Source organism: Aquarana catesbeiana, linkage group LG07 (assembly GCF_042186555.1).
Source record: "Aquarana catesbeiana isolate 2022-GZ linkage group LG07, ASM4218655v1, whole genome shotgun sequence".
Classification (NCBI taxonomy): Eukaryota; Metazoa; Chordata; class Amphibia; order Anura; family Ranidae; genus Aquarana; species Aquarana catesbeiana.
Window position 1 is genome coordinate 277,650,754 of NC_133330.1, and position 22,996 is coordinate 277,673,749.

The 22,996-nt window shown below is 43.9% G+C and overlaps 1 protein-coding gene and 1 pseudogene across 3 annotated transcripts in view; one reads left to right on the forward strand and one right to left on the reverse strand.

Moving 5' to 3' along the window:
* The window catches only part of LOC141103610 (histo-blood group ABO system transferase 2-like), a 166,527-nt gene that overhangs the window by 40,400 nt on the left and 103,131 nt on the right, over window positions 1-22,996 (forward strand). The window contains exon 2 of one of the 3 annotated variants that reach the window (XM_073593401.1): window positions 9,143-9,191. The exons of the other annotated variants lie outside the window; for them this stretch is intronic. Coding sequence (XP_073449502.1) covers window positions 9,187-9,191 — 5 coding nt within the window. The 5' untranslated portion in view covers window positions 9,143-9,186. The remainder of the gene's footprint in view (window positions 1-9,142; window positions 9,192-22,996) is intronic. 3 annotated transcript variants of the gene reach the window in all.
* Window positions 781-913, reverse strand: LOC141104004 (U2 spliceosomal RNA; annotated as a pseudogene).

Below are 22,996 nucleotides of genomic sequence, written 5' to 3' on the forward strand. Positions count from 1 at the left end.
CTAGGTGGGGCTCCCCTGAAGGGAGGCCCCATGGGTTAGGGCGAACTAAGCCAAAAGGCCATGTCCACCCCTTCCCAAGACTTTCAGGGCTGGCCCAAGGACCCGTCCTTACTCGCCACACAGTGAGACAAACGTGTACAAGACATGACAAAACAAAGCATAGGTTCAATCAAAAAAAAGAAAATAAATAAGAAAGTGGGGAAGGGATAGTGGAGAGGAGAGTGAAAAAAAGGTGGCCATTGTGTAAAACAATGACCAGGCCCTCCGGCCAGGAATAGAAAATTCCTCTGGTCCCAGCCAAAAGGCCCGGCCCAAGAGGCAGGTGCTAAAAAAGCGTGTTTATGGTGCAGTGACCGTGGTGCCTCAAATCAAAGTGACTGCCACTCACAGTGATTTTTTGGCACCCCTGGACTGCCACTCCAGGGGCATATACTCCATAGGCTTTCAAAGACCAACCCTGGCCACCAGCCCAGACTACAGCAGACCCCACCCCAGGCAGAAAGGCATGGAGTCCAGGAAACTTGGTGAGAGCCCTTTGCCATCGGGCTCCACCGTCGTTCCATCCCTCCTACCTAATTACATTCGGGAAATACTGGCTGCTCCCCCGGTGGGAGAAAGGGGAGCCAGTGTTCTCTCCCGAATAACTGTTCGGAGCTAGATCCGACCCAATCCAGGCCAGAAGGCCAGGGTCCCGACCCTCCGGTTCAAACCCCGTGGTTCTCCATCCCCATCAGAAGGCTTCCCTTTCGGCTATGAACCGCTCCAGGTCACCTTTACTCCAGCAGGTTTTGCATAGCAACCGCCATCCCATCTCTATATCGCCATAGATCAGGGACGGAAGCAAGCGCCACCTCCTGAAAACTGATAAGAACAGATACTACACTTGATCTTAGCCAAAAGGCAAGGCAGGGAGAACAATACAGTAAGCAAATGGTGACAATATAATTGTTCTGACTTAGGCTGGGGGCCTAAGTATATTTATACTCTATACAAAGGTGGGAGCTACCTTGTAAGTCTATTTGAAGTCCTGATTAACTTGTTGGTCATTTACATTGCTAAACAGATGGTCAATTAACATATACATGTCACTTCCCAATCTCTGTGGGAAATCAGAGATCGACCTTTTCACAGCTGAAGGTGTAAATGGCATTTGACCACAAACACAACAGCTGTTATATCATATGACTTCTAACATAGTTGTATCAAGTATATCTGCTTAATCAGAATACATGTTTTGATAATCAGAACTAAATGTTTGATAAATAAATAGCTATTCCATTTACCCTATCACTGGTGACAGGTACTCTTTATTACTGGGGGCAATCATTGTGTTTTGGTGTGTAATGTGGGCGGCAACTAGCTGTTACCGCAATCTCTTCCTCGCACACGATCAGTGTATGAGGGGGAAAACCCGTTAACTGCTGGTTACCGCGGCTTGTTTACATTCTGTGATGTGGTAAAGAGATCATTTCATTGGCTCTTTACCCTGATCGGGGATGGGCTGTGTCAGAAAGACATAGGGACATAGCTCATCACCAATCGCCACGCTACGCGCCCCGGGGGGCATTTGAGAGCAGTGAGAATGGGAGGACGTAATAAGATGTCCACCCGGAGGGAGGAGATGTTCCTGCCAGCGTCGTTTTACTATGGCCCGGTATGGAAGTGGTTAAACTGGCGTGTTCTCTTGGATAAACATGCATTTTAACCCAGAAAGTAAGCAAGTTTGAAAATGACTTGCTAAGCTATTGCTAGACTTGCCAGGCTTCTCAGGTTTGTTGCACAAGTCTGCATTGCATGACTCCAGATCAACTTTCTTTGCAAACATTCTGCAAGTCTGCTGCAAGTTATGTTGTGCTATAGTCATCCCACCACAGGGGTCACTGTGGCTGAATTTTAATGCTGTCGACTTAGAGCAACTTTTCTCTTGCTAGAGACTTGCTATGCAAATTTGCTACAATTCGGAAAAGGGTCAACTAGAACTTGTGCTTCAAGTGCTCACACACACACACACACATATGAGTTATGTTCCAGTTAAGATTTAAAATAAAATGACTCTTGTGAGCTGCCACACATTCAAATAGTGTAATATTAAATAAAAAGCTGCCAGCACCCTCTCCACTTATAGTGAAATAACACAATATTTATACATATAATGCAGCACTCCTAATGAAATTAATATCACTAATAGAGTACAAAAAATAAAAATAAAATATAGACACAAATGAAATGAACAAATGTCCAAAGATAGAAAAAATCAAAGTGAATGTCTCCTTAACCACTTCCATACTGGGCACTTTCCCCCCTTCCTGTCCAGACCAGTTTTCAGCTTTCAGCGCTGTCACACTTTGAATGACAATTGCGAGGTCATGCAACACTGCACCCAAACAACATTTTTATTGTTTTGTTCCCACAAATAGAGCTTTCTTTTAGTGGTATTTAATCACCACTGGGGTTTTTTTGCTATACAATTAAAAATAGACCAAAAATTTTGAAAAAAAAAATTTTTTTCTATGTTTTTGTTTTTGTAAATAAGTATGTTTTCTCCTTCACTGATGGGCGCTGATGAGGCTGCACTGATAAGGGGGCACTGGCAGCAATTAACCATCCAGCCATTGTTATACACTACGTGACTGTGTTATATGATGTAAATGTGCGTTTTATTTGGCACACATTTTTATAAATAAAAGCTTTTAAAACCATACAGCACTATTGCATACCCTGGTTATTTTGCATGATCTAACTGCTATCCAGCTGGAGATCGTTGTATGCAGATTGAGGAGTGTGGGGCATGCAGTAGTAAAGTGACTCAGCAAGGATCGTTATATAAGGAAAATTCTAAAGGCTCCTTATCTGCTGTATTAACTGCTTGCCGACCGCCTCACACAGATATACTGCGGCGGAAGGGCACGTACAGGCAGAAGCACGTACCTGTACGTTCCCCTTTAAGAAGCGGCCAGCGGGTGCGCGGGCGCCGCCGCCGGCAAGCTCCCTGAGTCGGGTCGCGGGTCCCACGGACTCAATCGCCGTGGGGAAACCCACAATCGCCTCACGGGGAGGAAGAACGGGGAGATGCTAAAGTAAACAAGCATCTCCCCGTTCTGCCTAGTGACACTGTCACTGATCATAGCTCCCTGTCATCGGAGCAGAGATCAATGACGTGTCACACACAGCCCATCCCCCCTACAGTTAGAAACACGCCCCTAGGACACACTTAACCCCTACACTGCCACCTAGTGGTTAACCCCTTCATTGCCAGTGTCATTTACACAGGAATCAGTGCATTTGTATAGCACTGATTGCTGTATAAATGACAATGGTCCCAAAAATGTGTCAAAAATGTCCGATGTGTCCGCCATAATGTCGCAGTCACAATAAAAATTGCAGATCGCCGCCATTTAAAAAAAAAAAAAAAATTAATAAAAATGCCATAAAACTATCCCCTATTTTGTAAACGCTATAACTTTTGTGCAAACCGATCAATAATCGCTTATTGCAATTTTTTTAACCAAAAATATGTAGAAGAATACCTATTGGCCTAAAATGAGGAAAAAAATTGTTTTTTTATATATTTTTGGGGGATATTTATTATAGCAAAAAGTAAAAAATAATGCTTTTTTTTTTTCAAAATTGTCGCTCTTTTTTTGTTTATAGAGCAAAAAATAAAAAGCGCAGGGGTGATCAAATACCACCAAAAGAAAGCTCTATTTGTGGAAAAAAAGGATGTCAATTTTGTTTGGGAGCCACATTGCACGACCGCGCAATTATCAGTTAAAGCGACGCAGTGCCGAATTGCAAAAAGTGCTATGGTCAGGAAGGGGGTAAATTCTTCCGGGGCTGAAGTGGTTAAGTTGAGGGTACATCTAAAACGATGGAGGTGGCACATTGCTGAGAGAAAAGGATAATGCATGGTGAAAAATATGAAATGAAGATCGCTGACAGAGTAACATTCTTTACACAAATTCTTTTGTATTTTTTTTAAATTTTTTTTGCACATTGGTCGGATTGATGTAATTAAAAGAGGCATTCAATTAAATTTTTTATATCTTTGGACATTTGTTTATTTCATTTGTGTCTATATATATTTTTTTTTTATATTCTACCAGTTAAGATTTACATCCCTTCTTGTCCTGGCAGCTAGTAAGGGGAATTCTCCCCAATGAGTGCAGATGACAAAAATCTGACAGAAGCTCTAAACCAGGGGTCTCAAACTCGCGGCCCGCGGGCCAACTGCGGCCCGCGGGACAATATTTTGCGGCCCCCCGCCTGGAAAAGCACTCTGAACGCACTTGGTGCAGGTCAGCCTCCGGCGGTGTTACACAGCGGGCAGCGCTCCACCGCCAAGTACAGTACCTCGGCGTCTCACCAGGGGGAGTAAGTGGCGGTGGAGCGCTGCCCGCTGTGTAACACCGCCGGACGCTGACCTGCACCAAGTGCGTTCAGAGCGGCGACTTCATCTTCTTCGATGGGAGGGACACGGAGAGGCAAGTACCAGCCTGTCAGTCACGCTCTCCACGCCTCACTTTTTTTCTTCTCTTTCCCGTTCAGGCGACAGGACGTTCTGCCATTGGAGGCCCTGCATGGGAGGAGGAGACGCAGGGGTTTCTCAATGGGCGTCTCCTTCTCCCTGGCTGTGTTGTGATCCAATCACATCAAAGAGTGTCACAGACAAGGAGTTTTTTTCTTCCTGGCTGTGACTCTCACTGTGATTGGATTGAGGCACATGGAGAAGGAGACGCCCATTGAGAAACCCCGGCGTCTCTTCCTCCTTGATGCTCAGTATTAGCATACAGGGCAAGAAATATACAGAGGGGCACAGCAGAGTGGAGGAGTGCTATTTTTATAAACCAGACAGGTGCGTGCCCACCCTAAAGGTATTTGGCTACTCCTGTGAGTAAAAATCAGGTCCTCTTTAATGTTGCCGAAGGTCATGCTAGGCAGCTAGGGGGACTGGGAAACTCTATTTCCGCTCATCCAGAGCACCTTGTGCTGAAGTGGGTATCTCAAGGCACCATAGGCCTAAGTTTTTGGTACGCAGCCCCAAATATGTCTTGCTCAAAGCCTGCAGTGAAGAGAAAGGTTGATGATGAGCACAGACAATTTCAGGAAAAGTGGGAAAAGCAATATTTCTTTATTGAGCACAAGGGCATCCCAACTTGTCTTATTTGCACAGAGAAAGTTGCAGTGCCCAAAGAATACAATTTGAAGCGTCATTACACAACTAGACATGCTGAGGAGTATGCAAAGTACCAGGAAGATGAGAGAGCCAACCAGGTTGCTAAACTTAAGACATGTCTGCTGAGGCAACAAGATTTCTTTAAGAAAGCAACCAAAGAGAATGATGCAGCAGTCGAAGCCAGCTACGTAGTTAGTATGATGATTGCTAAAGCAGGAAAGTCATTTAAAGAAGGGGAATTTATAAAAAAGTGCATGTTACAGGCTGCAAGTATTATCTCTCCAGAAAAGAAAGGTCAGTTTAGCAACATCAGCCTTTCTTCCAACACCGTGGCAGAGCGCATTTCTGACCTTTCAAGTGACATTTATGATCAACTGTGTGAGAAAATAAAATGTTTCAGTGTATACTCAGTCGCTCTTGATGAGACCACAGACATCACCGACACTGCCCAGCTTGCAATCTATGTCCGGGGTGTTGATGACAATTTTGAAGTCACAGAGGAGTTGCTCTCACTAGTTCCAATGCATGGCCAGACCACCGCCCAAGAGATATTTCACCAGCTGTGTGATGCTTTTCAGAATGCTGGTTTGCCTTGGAGGAAGTTTGTCGGAATAACAACTGATGGAGCGCCATCAATGATCGGGAGGAAAAAAGGACTGGTGGCACTTGTTAATAAAAAAAAGAAAGAGGAAGGTTTAGAGGAGGTCATTGCTCTGCACTGCATTATTCACCAGCAGGCCCTTTGCAGCAAATGCTTGAAGTTTGACAACGTGATGTCTTTCGTTGTGAAATGCATCAACCAAATCAGATCCAGGGGCTTAAAACACAGAATATTTCGTGCTTTTTTAGAGGAAATAGAGTCAGAATATGGGGATGTGCTCTACTTTACCGAGGTGCGTTGGCTCAGCAGGGGAAACGTATTGAAGAGATTTTTTGAGTTGAGAGCGGAAGTGAAAGCTTTTATGGAGAAAGATGGGGCTTCTGTTCCTTTGCTAAGTGATCCAAAATGGCTCATGGACTTAGCTTTTTTAGTTGATATCACACATGAGCTTAATGTACTGAATAAGAGGTTACAAGGCCAGGGGCAACTTGTCAGTGCTGCCTATGACAGCGTGAGAGCGTTCTCTACAAAACTTATATTGTGGAAAGACCAGCTTTCTCAAACAAACCTTTGCCATTTCCCAGCATGCAAGTCACTCATTGATTCAGGCACACTATTCAGTCATGAGGAGTATGTGGATGTCATTTTGAGGCTACAGGAGGAATTTGATCATAGATTTGCAGACTTCAAGAGACACAGAGCCACATTTCAAATTTTTGCAGACCCCTTCTCCTTTGATGTGCAAGATGCCCCTCCAGTGTTTCAAATGGAGCTCATTGACCTGCAGTGTAACTCTGAACTCAAAGCCAAGTTTAGGGATGTGAGTGGAAAAGCAGACAAACTTGGGCAATTTTTAAGAGAATTGCCCCCCAGCTTCCCTGAGCTTTCCCGAATGTTCAAGCAGACCATGTGTCTTTTTGGGAGCACATACTTGTGCGAAAAGCTCTTCTCTACCTTGAACTTCAATAAGTCAAAGTACAGGTCTAGAATTACTGATGCTCATCTTCAAGCTGTGCTGAGGGTCTCAACTGCTTCCTCACTTACGCCAAATGTGGCTCGGCTATGCAAGAGTAAGCGCTGTCAGATCTCTAGCAGCAAGAAGTAGGCAGATAAAGCCATGTTCAAACAGTTTATGTCCATTCATGTTCTAAAAGTTAAATGTTAAAGAACTGTTAATAAAGACATTTGAATCTGAATAATGATATTTTGTAAGCGCATTTTTTGTGGAAAACTTGATGCGGCCCAGCCTTACCCAGAATCTACCTCCAGCGGCCCCCAGGTAAATTGAGTTTGAGACCCCTGCTCTAAACCTTCTCATTCTGATCATAAACAAATAAAAGGGCTGTCTGGAGCTGTGCTTTATCACGTGGATCTATAGCTTATTATACATCCTCAGTGTAATTGATTAGCTTGTAAGCTCTTCTGAGCAGGGCCCTCCTAATCCTCTTGTATCTTATTGTATTATAACTGTATTGTCTCCCTTTTATATTGTAAAGTGTTGCGTAAACTGTTGGCGCTATATAAATCCTGTATAATAATAATAATAATAATAATAATAATAATGAATTACAGAAGGCTTAGTTAAAAAGAACACGGCTTAAGATTGTTGGTCCACAAACATTACCTTTTATATTCTACGGGGCTCGAAAAGCACATTAACTCATCAGCAAAAAAAAAAAAAACGAAGTGCAAAGGTATGAGAGCTTGCAACATTTTTGTTTCGGTTAGTTTCTATTGTATAACTGCTAATCCTTAGGCCCCTTTCACACGGACGGATAGAATGGTGCTTTTAGCTGCGGATTTTCTAATTTTCTACCGCAGCTAAAAGCACACAATGCTTTCCTATGTCCCCATTCACACACTGCGTTTTGCTGCGAATTAGATACATGCGGTTCTGTGCGGATAGAAAAAATAGCATTGCCTGCGTCCAGGAGCAATTTAGCGCAGCTATCTGCACATAACCGCAGGTAATCGCAGTGCACTGTGTCAGCTGCGGATAACAGCGCCGAGCTGCTCATCGGGAAAGGAAAAATGACTTTTCCTTTCCCGATGAGCGATAAGCACGGGGATCCGACCCGGATCCCCGCCAGTGCCCGGCACTGTTTGGTATGAATCTTGAGGGGGAACTCCACGCCAATTTTAAATAAAAAAACGGCGTGGGTTCCCCCCCCAGGGGCATACCAGGCCCTTAGGTCTGGTACGGATTTTAAGAGGAACCCCTATGCCAAAAAAACGGCGTGGGGTCCCCCCAAAATCCATACCAGACCCTTATCCGAGCACGCAGCCCGGTCGGTCAGGAAAGGGGGTGGGGACGGGCGAGCGCCCCCCCACTCCTGAGCCGTACCAGGCCGCATGCCCTCCAACATGGGGGGTGGGTGCTTTGGGGGAGGGGGCGCCCTGCGGCCCCCCCCAAAGCACCTTGTCCCCATGTTGATGGGGACAAGGGCCTCTTCCCAACAAGGTGGGCTCCCGGATTCCAATAAGCCCCCCCGCCCGCAGACCCCGACAACCAACGGCCAGGGTTGTCGGGAAGAGGCCCTTGTCCCCATCAACATGGAGTCAAGGTGCTTTGGGGTGGGGGGCCGCAGGGCGCCCCCTCCCCCAAAGCACCCACCCCCCATGTTGAGGGCATGCGGCCTGGTATGGCTCAGGAGGGGGGGCCGCTCGCCCGTCCCCACCCCCTTTCCTGACCGACCGGGCTGCGTGCTCGGATAAGGGTCTGGTATGGATTTGGGGGGGACCCCGCGTTGTTTTTTCGGCGTAGGGGTTCCTCTTAAAATCCGTACCAGACTTAAGGCCCTGGTATGCCCCTGGGGGGGAACCCACGCCGTTTTTTTATTTAAAATTGGCGTGGAGTCCCCCCTCAAGATTCATACCAAACAGTGCGAGTCGGCATCGTCGGGTTGCCATGGAAATGGCAAACCGCAGCCAAACGCGATCGCAGCTAATCGCACTGTGCAAATGCAGCTGATCGCAGTGCCTGGAGTCTTGAACTGCACAGGAAAAAAATCATGCTTTTAACTGCGGCAGAATAGCCGTCCATGTGAAAGGCGCCTTGTCGTCAGATATAGTTTTAGAATGTGGCATAAATGTGTTCTTTTTCCAGATCTTTCAATAGATAGTGGTTTTTAAACTTTCAGGAAATATTCACATAACAAAGTACAAATGGCACTGCAATTAGTATTTTTATAGATGAGTGGATAAGAAAGTATTTTTATATTCATGCAGTGTGACACAAGGTGGTTAAGATGGTGGTTTCCAACCCAGTTTACATATTTCCTAATCCTTCCTGTACAGCATGTATCACCTGATCTCAGCTGCTTGTCATAAGCAAGATCTTACCCAATAACTCTTGTTCCCTATAACAGTTCTTCATTCTTATGATGGAGGTGAAGGAAAGGACTGCGCTATAATGGGGTAAGTGAGAAAAAGCTGCTAACGCTCAAACATACAAGTTCAAATTAGATAATACAGTGACAGTGTAGCGCTATTAAAAAGTATAAATAAAACTAAATGTAAAACCAAAACATATTGGCCAGACTAAATATAGCCCAGTAAGTAGGTGAAAAAAGTGTCCACAAGAGTGTTGAATGGTATGTCCCTCTGACGGAAGTAGTCCCTGGGTACTCTTACCAGCTGAGATGGACCCGAATGTCGTACGACAGAGGGGTCAAACAAGCTTGGGATCTTGTGCTGTATTCATCTGAGGTTGCTTGGGTGCTGGACACATTTGAATGAGACCTAGTTGAAGGTAATATCCTCGGCTCCTGAACCGTGCAGACTCCAAGTGCTCCCCAGCCTGATAGCCTTCACTGAAGCTGTTCCGTGAAGGCTCCAGGAAGTAATCATATAAAACAGAGGAAAGTAGAAGGACTTCAATAGTGCAGGTCAAAAACCAATTGGGTTTAATAAAAAAGTCAAATGGTAGACTCCAAGGTAATAAAAGTGATCACAAAAAACAAGTAATAAAATAAGATAAGAGCAATGTGGGATACAAGAAATGCTGGCCCGACCAGTTTTGACACTAAGGGGTCTTCAACTGGGGCAAAACTGTATCTCCTCACATTGCCATTGAATATATACACTAATATGCCAGAGATCCGTCCTCCAAGGGGGCGGAGTCTGACGACCAGCTGGATGGCCAGTGACACAGGCAGAATTAACAAATTATTAGGTGGCACTAGATAACATATAACTAAATCAATATATGTTACATCAGAGTTTAAAATGAAAAAAGGGATTTAAATCCTATCAGTAACTGAAAAGGAGGCCGGACATGTGTTCATGAGTTGCAAGCCTCAATGTGAACTCCCATCATCTGATAAGCTAGGATCAATGAGGCCCAGTATTCATAGAATAGTACCCAAGGAAGGGTTATACACAGCCGGACATGTGCTCATGAGTTCCAAGCCTCAATGTGAACTCCCATCACGTGATAAGCTAGAACCAATGAGGCCTGGTATTCATAGAACAGTACCCGAGGAAGGGTTATACACAGCCCAGCGTCGGATGTAATACGCGCGCAGACCCGAAGCATCGACAGGACAGCTGGGTGGTGTATCGTGAGAGATTTCCCAATCCATAGTCACTTATAGGACGGTGAAACCTCGTGGTGCGGTCATGTGAAATCTAGGTCACATGACCGACTGAAAAAGAGGCCAGATATATGTTAATGGGATCCAAGCCTCAATGTGAACTAAAGTCATTTGGTGTGTTCCGACCAATGGGACACAGTGATCAAAGAACAGTACCCAAGGAAGGATTCCACATAGCCCGGCGTCAGATGTAATACATGTGCAGATCCGAAGCATTGGAATGCACAACGCCACTGACATGACGGCTGGGCGGTGTGTCAAAAATATGAGGCAACACCCTCTGGGGTATATTCAACTTCCGGTGGGAAAATAACACTGAATGGAGACAATAAATAAATAATAAATAATATATTATGATATATTTTATTTTTTTATTTAAAGAAAGATAGGAAATTGATAAAAGCAGAAAAAACAGTCCTCCTTCAGAGACTTTGAGAACTAAAAGAAGTATTAGGTGAGCGGCAGTGTTGGACTGGAATTCTGAATTGTCTTTGGCATACCTCCCAACTGTCCCTGATTTGGAACAAATTCCCTCTGTCCCTCATTTTGGTCTGATCTATATAATTGTATATAAAATGCACTATTTATCTTTAAAAAGTCTTTCCCGGTGCTAAATCTTTCATCAAATTACTAAATTTCTGCATTTGTAAACTTCTAAAGCCAATATAAAGGAATAGTAGTGGTAAAAATAAAGCACTTGTGGGTTTAACAAATTTTTTGTATAATTCTCCTTTAAGGGGGTGTTGTCAGGGGGTGTGTCCTATGGCCACATGCATTTGATAATAGGTGTCACTCGCTCCCATCTCAAAATGTTGGGAGATATGTGTTTGGTAGCGAGTCCAGCTTTGGGCCTCTCAGATGGTTATCACTGGACTGTTGTGAGGGTCCTGGATTGCCTGACTGCTTATGTTACTGGACATGCTGCTGGTTTCTCAGATTTGAAGCTTTTATATGTGTGCATTAGTGCCGGTTCACACAGGAGCGACCTGTCAGGCGATTTGTCAGCCTAACCAGTACATTCAGTACAATGGAACCGTTCTAATAGGAGCGACTCAAGTCGCTCCAACTTAGTAAAAGGTTCCTGTACTACTTTGGGGCAACTTCAGAAAGGCTTGCATCGACTTCTATTAAAGAAGTTGTTTGTGGGGGCGTGGCCAGGACCGGCATGTGAGAAGACGTGTGTCTCACAGCTCCGCTCCAGTACAGATAACTGATCCTCTCCCAGCAGTGATCTGATGCTGAAACACGGTTTTCCATCTGGCTACCGACCCGCTCACCCTCTGGCCTTCTGTACCCGAGGGAAAGCCAAGTAAAAGGAGGAAAACATGACCGAAATCCAAGATGGCGCCGCAGCGGCCCTTGCGCAGCACATGCCGAGGGGCAGTGAAAAGAACAAGGAGACGTCCAGCATAAGGGCACAGAAACAACAGGGTATGGAATACCCGAGGGACATGTTATATTACACCCAAAAACTGGAGGGTGTTAGAAAAGTTTTAGCGATTTATTGTGTGACTATTAAAAAAGAAAAACCCTGAGATTTTTAAGATGGCTTCTAAGTACATGTTTGAATTAACTTCTTTTTGTCTTTGTCTAACAAACTTAACCATATATGGTATAAGAAGACTGTACAAGAAACACAAATTAGCCAAACAAAGTACCATTTTGTACCAGGCACGCTATCTGTGTTTCCACAGCCAATAGAAGCATTATAGCTATATTATTGTAGATATTAGGAGGGGGGATGTACATCTCTTTGTGTGATTCTTACTGAATATTTTGGCTTGTAAACATCATCCTTTTGTGTGACACATCTGAAATAAATTATCTGCTTTCCAATACATCTGGAATTTGACTGATCACAGGAGAAGAATAATCCTAACATTTTTGGTCCTTCGAGCCAGAAACCAACTAGTGCATTTTGGGTCGGATGGTCCCGACAAGAAAACTTCGGTGAGTATTGGACTTCAAAGCTCACTGAGGATTAAGAGTCCTCCCACTCAATGTTAGTGGTGAAATAGGGGCGGGGGGGCCTAAGACCCGGATCCACTGTCTGGTTTCGAACTACGTGATCCAGTCCTCCTGGTGTTTGAGAGGTAAGATAATTTAAATTATTCTTAATTCTTTCTAAGAGTCTCTTTCTGTTTGATTCTGGTTCTGGTTCATGTGTTGTAATTGCCGACATTGGGATTAATCGTATAATATCTTGATAATCCGGTGTTTGTAAACAGAAGCATTTGGGGACGTTGTCTAAGGTAAAAAAATTACAGACAGACAAAAAAAAGATTTGAGGTATACCAAACGTCAGAGGTTGATTGCCTGACGTCGTCGCAGGTTGATTGCCTGATGATTTAAGTGCTATTTAGTGATCTAGAAAGATCGCAAGGCTAACTTTCTTCTGTGTGTTTATTTTCTCCTTTCTCATGTTTAACCTTTCTGTTGACACTGTAACCTTATTGAAAAAACAACAGTACTGCAGAGACAAGTTTTAATTATTTTTTGATTCTCCCTATAGTGTGGGGAGTGATGATATTTTTACTCTTCTTATATTCCTATTGTTACCATGGGCCGAGGGTCACTATCCCAGTGTTTAATAGGTAAATGAGAGGCACGACTGGCGCTGACAATGGGGAATAGTCTCCGTAAAAGAATGTTTTGTGCCTGCTTATGAGGCTGCTGTGTTCCTAATGTGCCAAGTGGGAGGGGAAGTTTGTATTCAATAGTAAACTAACTGTAAAAAAGTGTCAGGATTTGGTGGATAAACTTAAATTGTTAGGACCCAAAGTTCAAAAAAGGTATGGGTTGATAATAGGAGTTTAAAAAAAGAGCAAAAAATCATTCTTCACATCTCATGTTCTATTTGCCTGTAAAACTGGCAGTTAGACACTGGACTCACTTCACCCCCCTCCCCTCATGTTGTAGCCTGCTTGCCTATCAGTGACAGATTGGGAGCTGGCAGAGAAGCAGGAAACTTTGCAAAAGCTTAAAGAGATACTTGGTTGAATTGTCTTATGGCTTCACTCTGTGAGGCAGCCAATACCTTGCTAGCCGATGTATTAAGCAGATAAATATGTAAAATACCAAGTGGCATTGCACTATACGGTCCATGGGGATTGGACCGGAAACGGTGTCTTGGATTACTGCACCGTCTCAGGTACCACTGAACAACATTGTCTGGGAGACTGTGCTACATCTGGGCCGCCTGCTCGGTGACAACCCTTGGCCGGACTCATAGGAACCAAACAGTTGGAGTTGCAACTTCAGGTAAAGGTAATCCAATAGCCATATCACTGATGGGCCTAGCAAAAGAGAATTAGACCAGACGCAAGTGTTATCTAAATGTATAACAAATATTTGAGAAGCAGAAAAATAGCTAAGTATGGCAGAGTAGGAAAAATAAATAAATAAGTGCGAGAAATCATCACTAAGGCCTGCGCTCCTTGCAGTTTCTCACCCCCTCCCCTCATGTGAATCTCCTGTAAGGAGGGAGTGAATTGCTCCTCTGTTTCAAATTTCTGTGTGAGAGATTGCGTCTGTAAAAAAAAAAAAAAAAACTCTTGACCAGCTATGACAATACAGAAGGGTTATATTGTAAATATTGAAACTGAGCGTAAAAAAAAAAAAAGAAAAAGGTACACTGATAAGACCAGGTTGCTTTATTATTTTAGCATGCCATAATATTAAAGGAATCACATGGCAGAAATTATTAATGGTTTTAAAGAAGTAGATAGGAATCATGAAAGTGAATTGCACTATAAAGAGATCAGAATGGTGTAGAATTATCAAGCGGTTTGATGAATGTGAGAAAAGAAAAGGCTGAGAATGTTTGTTTTGATTACTTTAAATGTGTCCAGTCCAGAGACAGTATGTGACTGAGTGCTAATTTTACTGCCATAAGGAAACAGGGATTTGAATGGGCTTTGCTAAGAGAAGTGTGCAGTAGTATTATTTATAGCCCAAAAATGATGGTCAAGAAGCTGTTTCTCAGAAACAAGAAAATGCAAATTGCCTGACAGACATAGTAGAAGAGAGAGGGAGATGATGATAGCTGACTAGTAGGGCAGCATTAACCCTTTGAGCACACAGAGGTTAATTTGTGCATCTGTGAAAATGTTAGAATTTTCAGTGGAAAAGAAAGTCCGAATAATAGTTTTAAAGGAAATATTTCTTGGATATGTTACTTTTAGAATTCCAAGACTTTCAACTGTAAAGTGTTAATTATGCAATGATGTTTATATTTGGGTGCATTTATAAAGTTAAAGGCTAAGTTCTGAATCAGAATATGGGGGTTATTTACCAAGGCCGGAGAGTACAAAATCTGGTGCAGCTGGAGTAGAAACCAATCGGCTTCCAGGTTTTATTGTGAAATCTTAATTGAACAAGTTGAGGTTAGAAGCTGATTGGCTACCATGCACAGCTGCACCAGATTCTGAGTGCTCCAGTTTTAGTAAATCTTCCCCTATGTGTTTGGGTAAAATAAAAAAAAATGTTTTGGGACCCTGTGGATTTCAGGATTTCACTGGGGACCAGAGAATAAAGGGAACAATACAAAAGGGGGTTCATGTTTTATTTAATTCTGCTAAAATATTGGGGTCTGAGAAAAAAAAAAATATTCATATTGAATGTATATATATATATATATATATATATATATATATATATATATATATATATATAATGTCAAATAATGAAAATGTTGCTAGGAAACATTTTATGTCTGCATATTTGGTGGACATATGGACTTATATTTGAATAAATGAAAGAATATTGTTTTTAACAACTCCAAGGTAAGGAAGGCTTTCTTTGGTAGTTTGACCTGTGATCCTGTGCTCATTCATGTTAGATAAAGAGTATCCATTTCCCCAGCCCCAATTCAAGTGCAGATATGATACCCCCCCTTAAGAATGAGGCGAGTTCCTTTTTATGGGGTGGGTGTCTACTGATTACATGAATGAGTACAAAATTGAACCTTTAGAGGTATTTTAGAGTTTTGAACATTAAATTAAAGTATGAAATAATGTAGATTACACAGTCCTTAGAGACAAAGAAACAAATGATGTCCTTCCTGGGTATGAGAAATTTTTGTAGAGCCTAGATTCCCGGGTATTCCATGCTGACGGCCCCGTTGCTTCAGGCAATACATGGGAGCCCTATGGCCCCTAGGATGCTATAAAATGGAGTGAGGAAACAGAGACCACCTTTACTGACCTAAAACAAGTCCTTTCTAGTTCATCAGTGCTAGCCTTACCAAACTATGACAAACCTTTCAAACAAACAGTAGACTCAAGGGAAGGTCACATCAGTACTTACACAGTCACATGGCGGGCGCCAGAGGCCGATTGCTTACAATTCTACAAAATTAGACAGTGTAACCAGAGCACTTTCACCCTGTGTACAGGCAGTGGTAGCTGCAGCTGAAGCAGTTAAGGCCTCAGCATCTATAGTGCTATATCACCCGTTGACACTCAAGGTACCACATGCAGTGTCTGTTATCCTTTTACAACAAAAGATATCACATTTGAGCTCAGCACGACACCTTTCCTGTATGACAATACTTTTGACACAACCTCACTTAACAATACAGAGGTGTACTACCTTAAACCCATCCACACTACTACCACTTCCTACTGATGGTCATAGACTTGACTGTACTGCTGCCATCGCTAAAAAGGTACTGCCACAAAGTGATTTGAAAGACGTACCGTTATCTAACCCTGACAAGACACTTTTTGTTGATGGTTCCAGTAAGAAAAATCCAGATGGCACAAATGCAAGTGGATATGCAGTAGTGACACAGGATGAAATTTTGGAAGCTAGGCCATTACCAAAACATTATTCAGCACAAAGAGGCAGAACTTGTAGCACTGACAAGAGCATGCATACTATCAACAGGAAAATCCGTAACCATATACACTGACAGTCAATATGCCTTTTTCAGCAGTACATGTTTTTGCACAACAATGGAAAAACAAGGGGATTGGTCACCTCCAGTGCTAAACCAATTTCACACACGGACTTCATTCTAGAACTCCTAGATGCAATACAGTTACCAAAAGAGCTTGCAATCTGCAAATGTTAAGCACACACAAAATATACAGACCCCATCTCAAAGGGAAATAAAAGGGCAGATGAAGGGGCCAAAATGGCGGCACAAGAAACCCATCAAATAATAAAAGGACAGGAAATAATAGAGATGGATCATACAGTCCTTACTGATATGCAGCAGAATGCACCCCCCGACGAGACACAGCATGGGAAAACAAAGGGTTGCACAATAATAGATAACATTTACACATCACCTGAAAGGAAACCGGTATTGCCAAAATCATTATTTAGGTATGCAGACAGTGATAATGGACCCCATTTTGTAAATAAAACCATACAACATTTGACAGAAGTGATGGGAATTTAAGTGAAATACCATTGTGCCTATCATCCCCAATCAGCTGGATTGGTGGAAAGACATAATGGCATTCTAAAAATCAAACTCAGGAAAGCTATGGAGGAAACAGGTAAAAATTGGATGTACTGCCTACTAGTAGCTGTGACCAGTATGCATATCACACCCACAAAAGAAGGTTTAAGCCCATTTGAAATGATACATGGAAGGCCATATAAGATACCCTTACAACCAAATGAAACACCTACTGAGGAGTCTGAGCACACACTAGAATACAGAATACAGAATACATGTCTAGGCTGTTAAGACAAAGACGTACTAATGATTTTTGTTCTGTCCTGGAAGGTCCAATTCAAGAAGATGAAAAGGTGCATGTGGAAGATTGGGTCTTAACAAAAAGTAATAAGAAAAAGCAGTGGTACTCCCCAAGGTGGGATGGTCCTTTAAAGGTCCTCCTAACTACCCCTACTGAGATAAAGATGGCAGAGATTCACCAGTCCAATTACAAAAAGGTTTTACAGGCAGAGTAGGGCCAGTTGGCTGCAAGAGGTTCAGAAAATCCGGCTACAAAGGGAGGTCTCACACAAGGTGGGACTTGTCTCAAACCGGTGAAGTCTCCCTCCCCTTCCAACTCCCCTACCCTATCCGCTGGAACTCTGTAGCTGGTTAGGATAAAAGGGACAGTAATTATCCTTGGGTTACTGGTGACTCTAGGAGAGGCATCCATAAGAGAGGGTATATGTTATGGAAGAGCAGAGGAACCTTTGGATTGGGAAAGAACAGGAAAAGCATTGAATCTAACCTTTATAGAGGGGATAACTAGCACTATACTGGTAGACTTCTGTCAGATTCTAGATTGAGGGGATACAACTGGGGCTAGAGGACTTCTATGGGCAGATAAATACATTTGCTGGCTCTGGAATAGGGCAGGATGTCAAGCATGGAATCAGGCCCTGTGGACCACAGTGTATTAAGATTGGGGGTATAATCTACCAGGGCCTAAAAAGAGTGGAATAAAGGAAAGACTCATAATTACAGAAGCGGCCAACTCCCCCTGCACACATAGTAAGAACTGTAACCAATTATTGATAACATTAAAGGAGCAGAGGAAGAAAGATCAGCGGTTGTACCCTATGGGAGCATGGGTGTCAGGAACTGACCCCTCAGGCAAATTTTTCCTCAAGGTATTACCACCCAATAAAACCAGACAACAGGAAAAGTTAGACACAGAAGGGAAAGAAGAAGGCCATACTAAAATAGAATTTCTGAGTAAAACTATAAGATTATCTAACCTAACAATAGAAGATGCCATAGCTTTGGAGACGGGTTACCAAGAAAAAAATGAGTGGTTAGGATGGTTGAGGTACACAGTTAAAACTCTAAAAAAAGTTTGTGCCGAAGCCAGACTACATTTAGCAACTATCCCTTTTCCTCTAGATCACAATACAGATCCAGAAGGTTTAAAATGTATGTTGCGATTGTATAAGAGCTATAAACCTGAAACAAATTCTACCTGTCACACGTTGAGTTTGTTGTTTCCCCCAGTACAGAGACCTCAGGTACCTCCGCCGGTTACTGCTTATCCGGGCAACTTTACTTGTTTTGCCCTCCGAGGGAACCGTAGCGGGGTGGATCTTGGGTCACTACCCGATGACTACTGTGTGGAGAGAATTGACACGGGCAACGGTTACTGGGTTGAACATGACATTCAGAGAGCTGATGTCTGGTGGATGTGTGGGGATAAGAAACTGCGAGCTAGGATACTGGCCAATGCCCGAGGGAATTGCGCTATGGTCCAGCTGGCTATGCCCCTGAGGATCCTGTTAGAACACCTGTGGACTAGAGTCACCAACGGTATCGGAGGGACACCTCTCCCATGGGGTCATTTGACTCTCAGATCTACATAGATGAGATTGGGGTTCCTTGCCGGGTGCCGGATGAGTTTAAGGCAAGGAATCAGATGACAGCTGGGTTTGAGTCTCTTCTCTGGTGGGTGACTATAAATACAAATGTTGACTGGGTTAACTATATACTATAACCAACAATTATTTGTAAACTATACTAGGGACACTGTGAAGGGCCTAGCAGAACAGTTGGCCCCCACATCTCTAATGGCATGGCAGAACCGAATGGCCTTAGATATGGTCCTAGCTGAAAGAGGAGGAGTATGCAAAAGGTTTGGTAGCATGTGTTGCACCTTTATCCCTAACAATACAGCTCCTGGAGGGACCGTGACCAGAGCCTTGGAAGGACTGACTGCTCTATCGAATGAATTAGCGGAAAACCCAGGTATTAATGATCCATTCACAAACTAGCTTGAAGGATGGTTCGGTAAATGGACTGGACTTATCACATCATGTTTGATCTCAATTGCTGTTGCTTTGGCCGTTTTGGTCACTTGCGGATGCTGCTACATTCCCTGTAATCGATGACTTGAAACTCAACTCAACGACATACAGTCTGAAAGTGTTTAACTCAGGGACTATCATCGAAATGTGTTGAGATAAAATAGTCACACAAGAGGAGGGAATGTTAGAAAAGTTTTAAATGTTTATTGTGTGACTATTAAAAAAGAAAAACCCTGAGACTGATTTTTAATATGGCTTCTAAGCACATGCTAAGCATCATCCTTTTGTGTGACACATCTGAAATAAATTGTCTGCTTTTCAATACATCTGGAGTTTGACTGATCACAGGAGAAGAATAATCCTAACAGGGGTCACCAGGAACAGGAGGCAGGGGGGTCTGCAGAGCCGTCCTATGCTGCAGCCCATGAGACAGGAGAGCAGGGTACACTGCACACTGGCTGGCAGGGAGAACCTGAAACTGCAGCAGAGCAACCCCCCTTTCTCCATACAGACACTGACAGTGAGGAACCTGAACAAACAACTTTAACTGAAATACTTAGGGCTGTGCATGTCTGCACAGCCTCTGTGAACACCCTTAAAGAGCAATTTGGTGTGTTGAGGGAGGATGTTTCCCTGTTGAGGCAAGACCTGCAAAAGATTAGAGAACGCACGACTGCAGTGGAAAGCAGAGTGAGTGACATTGAAGATAAACTCCCGCCAGTTGCTCGGGAGGCTCATGCTGCTTATCAGCTCACCAAGGACACTAATAACAGAGCAGACGACATGGAAAATCGCCTGCGACTTAACAATATTCGTATAGTAGGGCTGCCAGAGAAAACAGAAGGGAGAGATACCACTTTTGTGGAGACCTGGCTGACCGAGATATTTTGGAGGGAGGCCTTTTCCCCATTCTTTATAGTGGAGCGGGCGCACCGTACACCAGGTCGCCCCAGACCCATCTTGGCCCGGCTCCTGCACTACAGAGACAGAGAGGCGGTACTGAGGAACGCACAAGAGAAGGCTAATGTCCAGGTGAATGGGGTTAGTGTTGGTCTACCCCGATTTCTCAGCGGAGGTACAGAAACACAGGGCCAAATTCTCGGACATGAAGAGGAGCCTGAGAGCTCTTCAGCTTCCATATGCCATGCTGTACCCTGCCAAGCTAAGAGTTACAGCCAACAGACAGACCCACTTATTTGAATCGGCTCAGGATGCAGCCATGTGGCTGGACCGAAATGAACAGGCCTTACGCCATCGTGATAGAGAGGAAGGAGACAGACCCACCTGATCCACCTACCACTGAAAGCACTTGGAGACCCACATAAATTATGTACAGAAAGTTTGTTTGAAGCTCACCTATTGCCCCCTGGATGGAGCTGTTATTCCCCCTTTGATCCTACCAGCCATATCCCTATATTTCACGTTCAGATGTTTTTCATCCCCCCTGGATCTCATTCCTATGTCAGGAAGTTTGTACATATGGGGAATTTCCTTGCCTTATGCTGCTGGGAGTCATGATATTGTCACGCGAACCCGTGAGCTATCTTGTAAAGTAGGCAAGAAAAAATGCGTTCTCTCTACGCGAAAGATAAACCAAGAACACCATGTTGGTTTTTGTTTCAAGTTCTACTACATTGGCTCGTCCTGTTGAGGGCCTGTTTTTTTGTTTTTTTATATTTGCTTCGCCTATACCGAAAGCTACGCATTCATTATACTGCATTCTGGTACTGTTGTACTATAACAATTGTCCCAACCTACCTGAAAGACATCTGGCTCAAGCCTAAATCCCCTGACCGGAGACAGTGCTGGCTGTCATGGACCCCATTATACTCCCAGAGAGGGGGACCCCCAACCTCACCCAGTCCTATTGGCCAGATATGCTACAGAACATCCTGGAGACGGCACCGGTATCATACCTCACTTTAAGGTCATGCATCATTTTTCCCATTGGCTGATTTACCAATAATTTCTTGGAATGTAAGGAGCTTAGGCTCCCCACTTAAGCATATAATGATATCCACTTGTTTGAAAAAATATCACCCTATGATTTTGTGTATGCAGGAAACGCATTTAACTGCTGAAACTAAATGTTGCCTTAAATATGCTTGGATGGGAAAGGCCTACCATTCCACTCACACCTCCTACACAAGGGGTGTAAGTGTAATGATACATGGTTCAGTTGATTTCCAAGAACTTGATGTGTGTATAGATGCTGAGGGAAGGTTTATTTTCTTGCATTGTCGGGTGGGAAAGGTGCAATGTATCCTGGCTTGTGTATATGTACCCACGCCATTTACAGTGGCGGTGCTCCGGCTATTGCTAACTTACTTGGAGAGCTGACTGGATTTGCCGCTACTGGTAGTGGGGGATTTTAATTGCTGGCTGAGTTCCTCCATGGACAGACACCCAAGTTTTGGGGGGTCTCTGCCGCATCCAAGAATTCTCCATTGCTAAGACTGCTTAACGAGGTGGGATGGGTTGATATATGGAGACACAAAAATCCTGTGGATAAACAAGTCTCCTGTTTTTCCAAAACCCACGGGACGCTGCCCAGAATTGATCTGGCTGTGGGTAACCTTGCCATGTTCCCATCTGTCTCGGAAGTGATATATAAGCCCCGTAGTGTGTCCGATCACTCGCATTTGGTGATTAGCTTGATTATATCCCCGTTATCCATGCTTCCTAGAGCCCTGTGGAAATTCAATGCCTTTTGGCTGAAATTATTTTTAACTCACAATGAGATGGAGGCCTATTTGAGGGCATTACTTATTTCAGAAATTGGAAAAGTAAAGAGAAACTCATCTGGGCACAGAGAGGAACTTGAAAAGCAGGTGCAGGTTCTAGAGGAGGAATATGTACATAGCCCGACAGACTCAGCCAGGGAGGCATGGCAGTCGGCTCAATCTGCTTATGAGTGGCTGGTATCCTCCACGGCAGAGAAGAAACTATTTTAGCGTTCTTTGAGGAGGGAGAGAGCACGAGGCGTCTTCTGGCCAGGATAGCTAACTCCCAACAATGTTCCCCCCGCTATCGGAGCTATTAAAACACCTGAAGGCAGGATAGTGAGCTCCTCTGACCTAATAATGTCGGAACTTGCCAGATTCTATGAGAACCTGTATCTTTTAATGGGGTAATACCCCCAGAAGAACTTACAGAATACTTACAGGGCATCAACTTCCCACAACTCACAAATGATCAAAGGAGGGCCCTAGATGCTCCTCTTACTCTAGAAGAGCTACAGGTGGCGCTGGCAGCGTTTCCTAATTGTAAAGCCCCCGGGGTGGACGGGATACCCATGGAAGTATACAAGCAGTATGCGGAAATACTTTTACCAAAACTTCTAATAGTTTTTAATGCTGCTAGGGAGCAGCAGGTCTTACCTCCCTCTATAGCCACGGCCAACATCCTCCTCATATTGAAACCCAGAAAAGATCCGATAGACCCAGGCTCATACAGGCCCATTTCTCTGCTGCAGAGTGACATTAAGCTCTTGGCTAAAATACTGGCGATTAGGCTGAACGGTGCCATTACGAGCATTGTGCACCCTGATCAGGCTGGATTCATGCCCAAGTCAATGGCAGTAAATCTGGGGAGGCTTTATCTAAACATGCAATCCCCGGCAGATAATGTGGGACAGAGGGCCTTGCTCTCACTGAACGCTATGAAGGCCTTTGATAGCGTTGAGTGGGAGTACCTGTGGGAGATCCTTTGACGCTTTGGATTTGGGAAAGCATACATCTCATGGCTGCGTCTGCTATATCACAACCCGCAGACAGCCATTCGGGCGTCTGGGGCTATGTCACACACCTTTACTCTAGGTAGGGGCACGTGACAGGGGTGCCCTTTGTCATGCATTAGCCATAGAACCTCTAGCGATTAAAG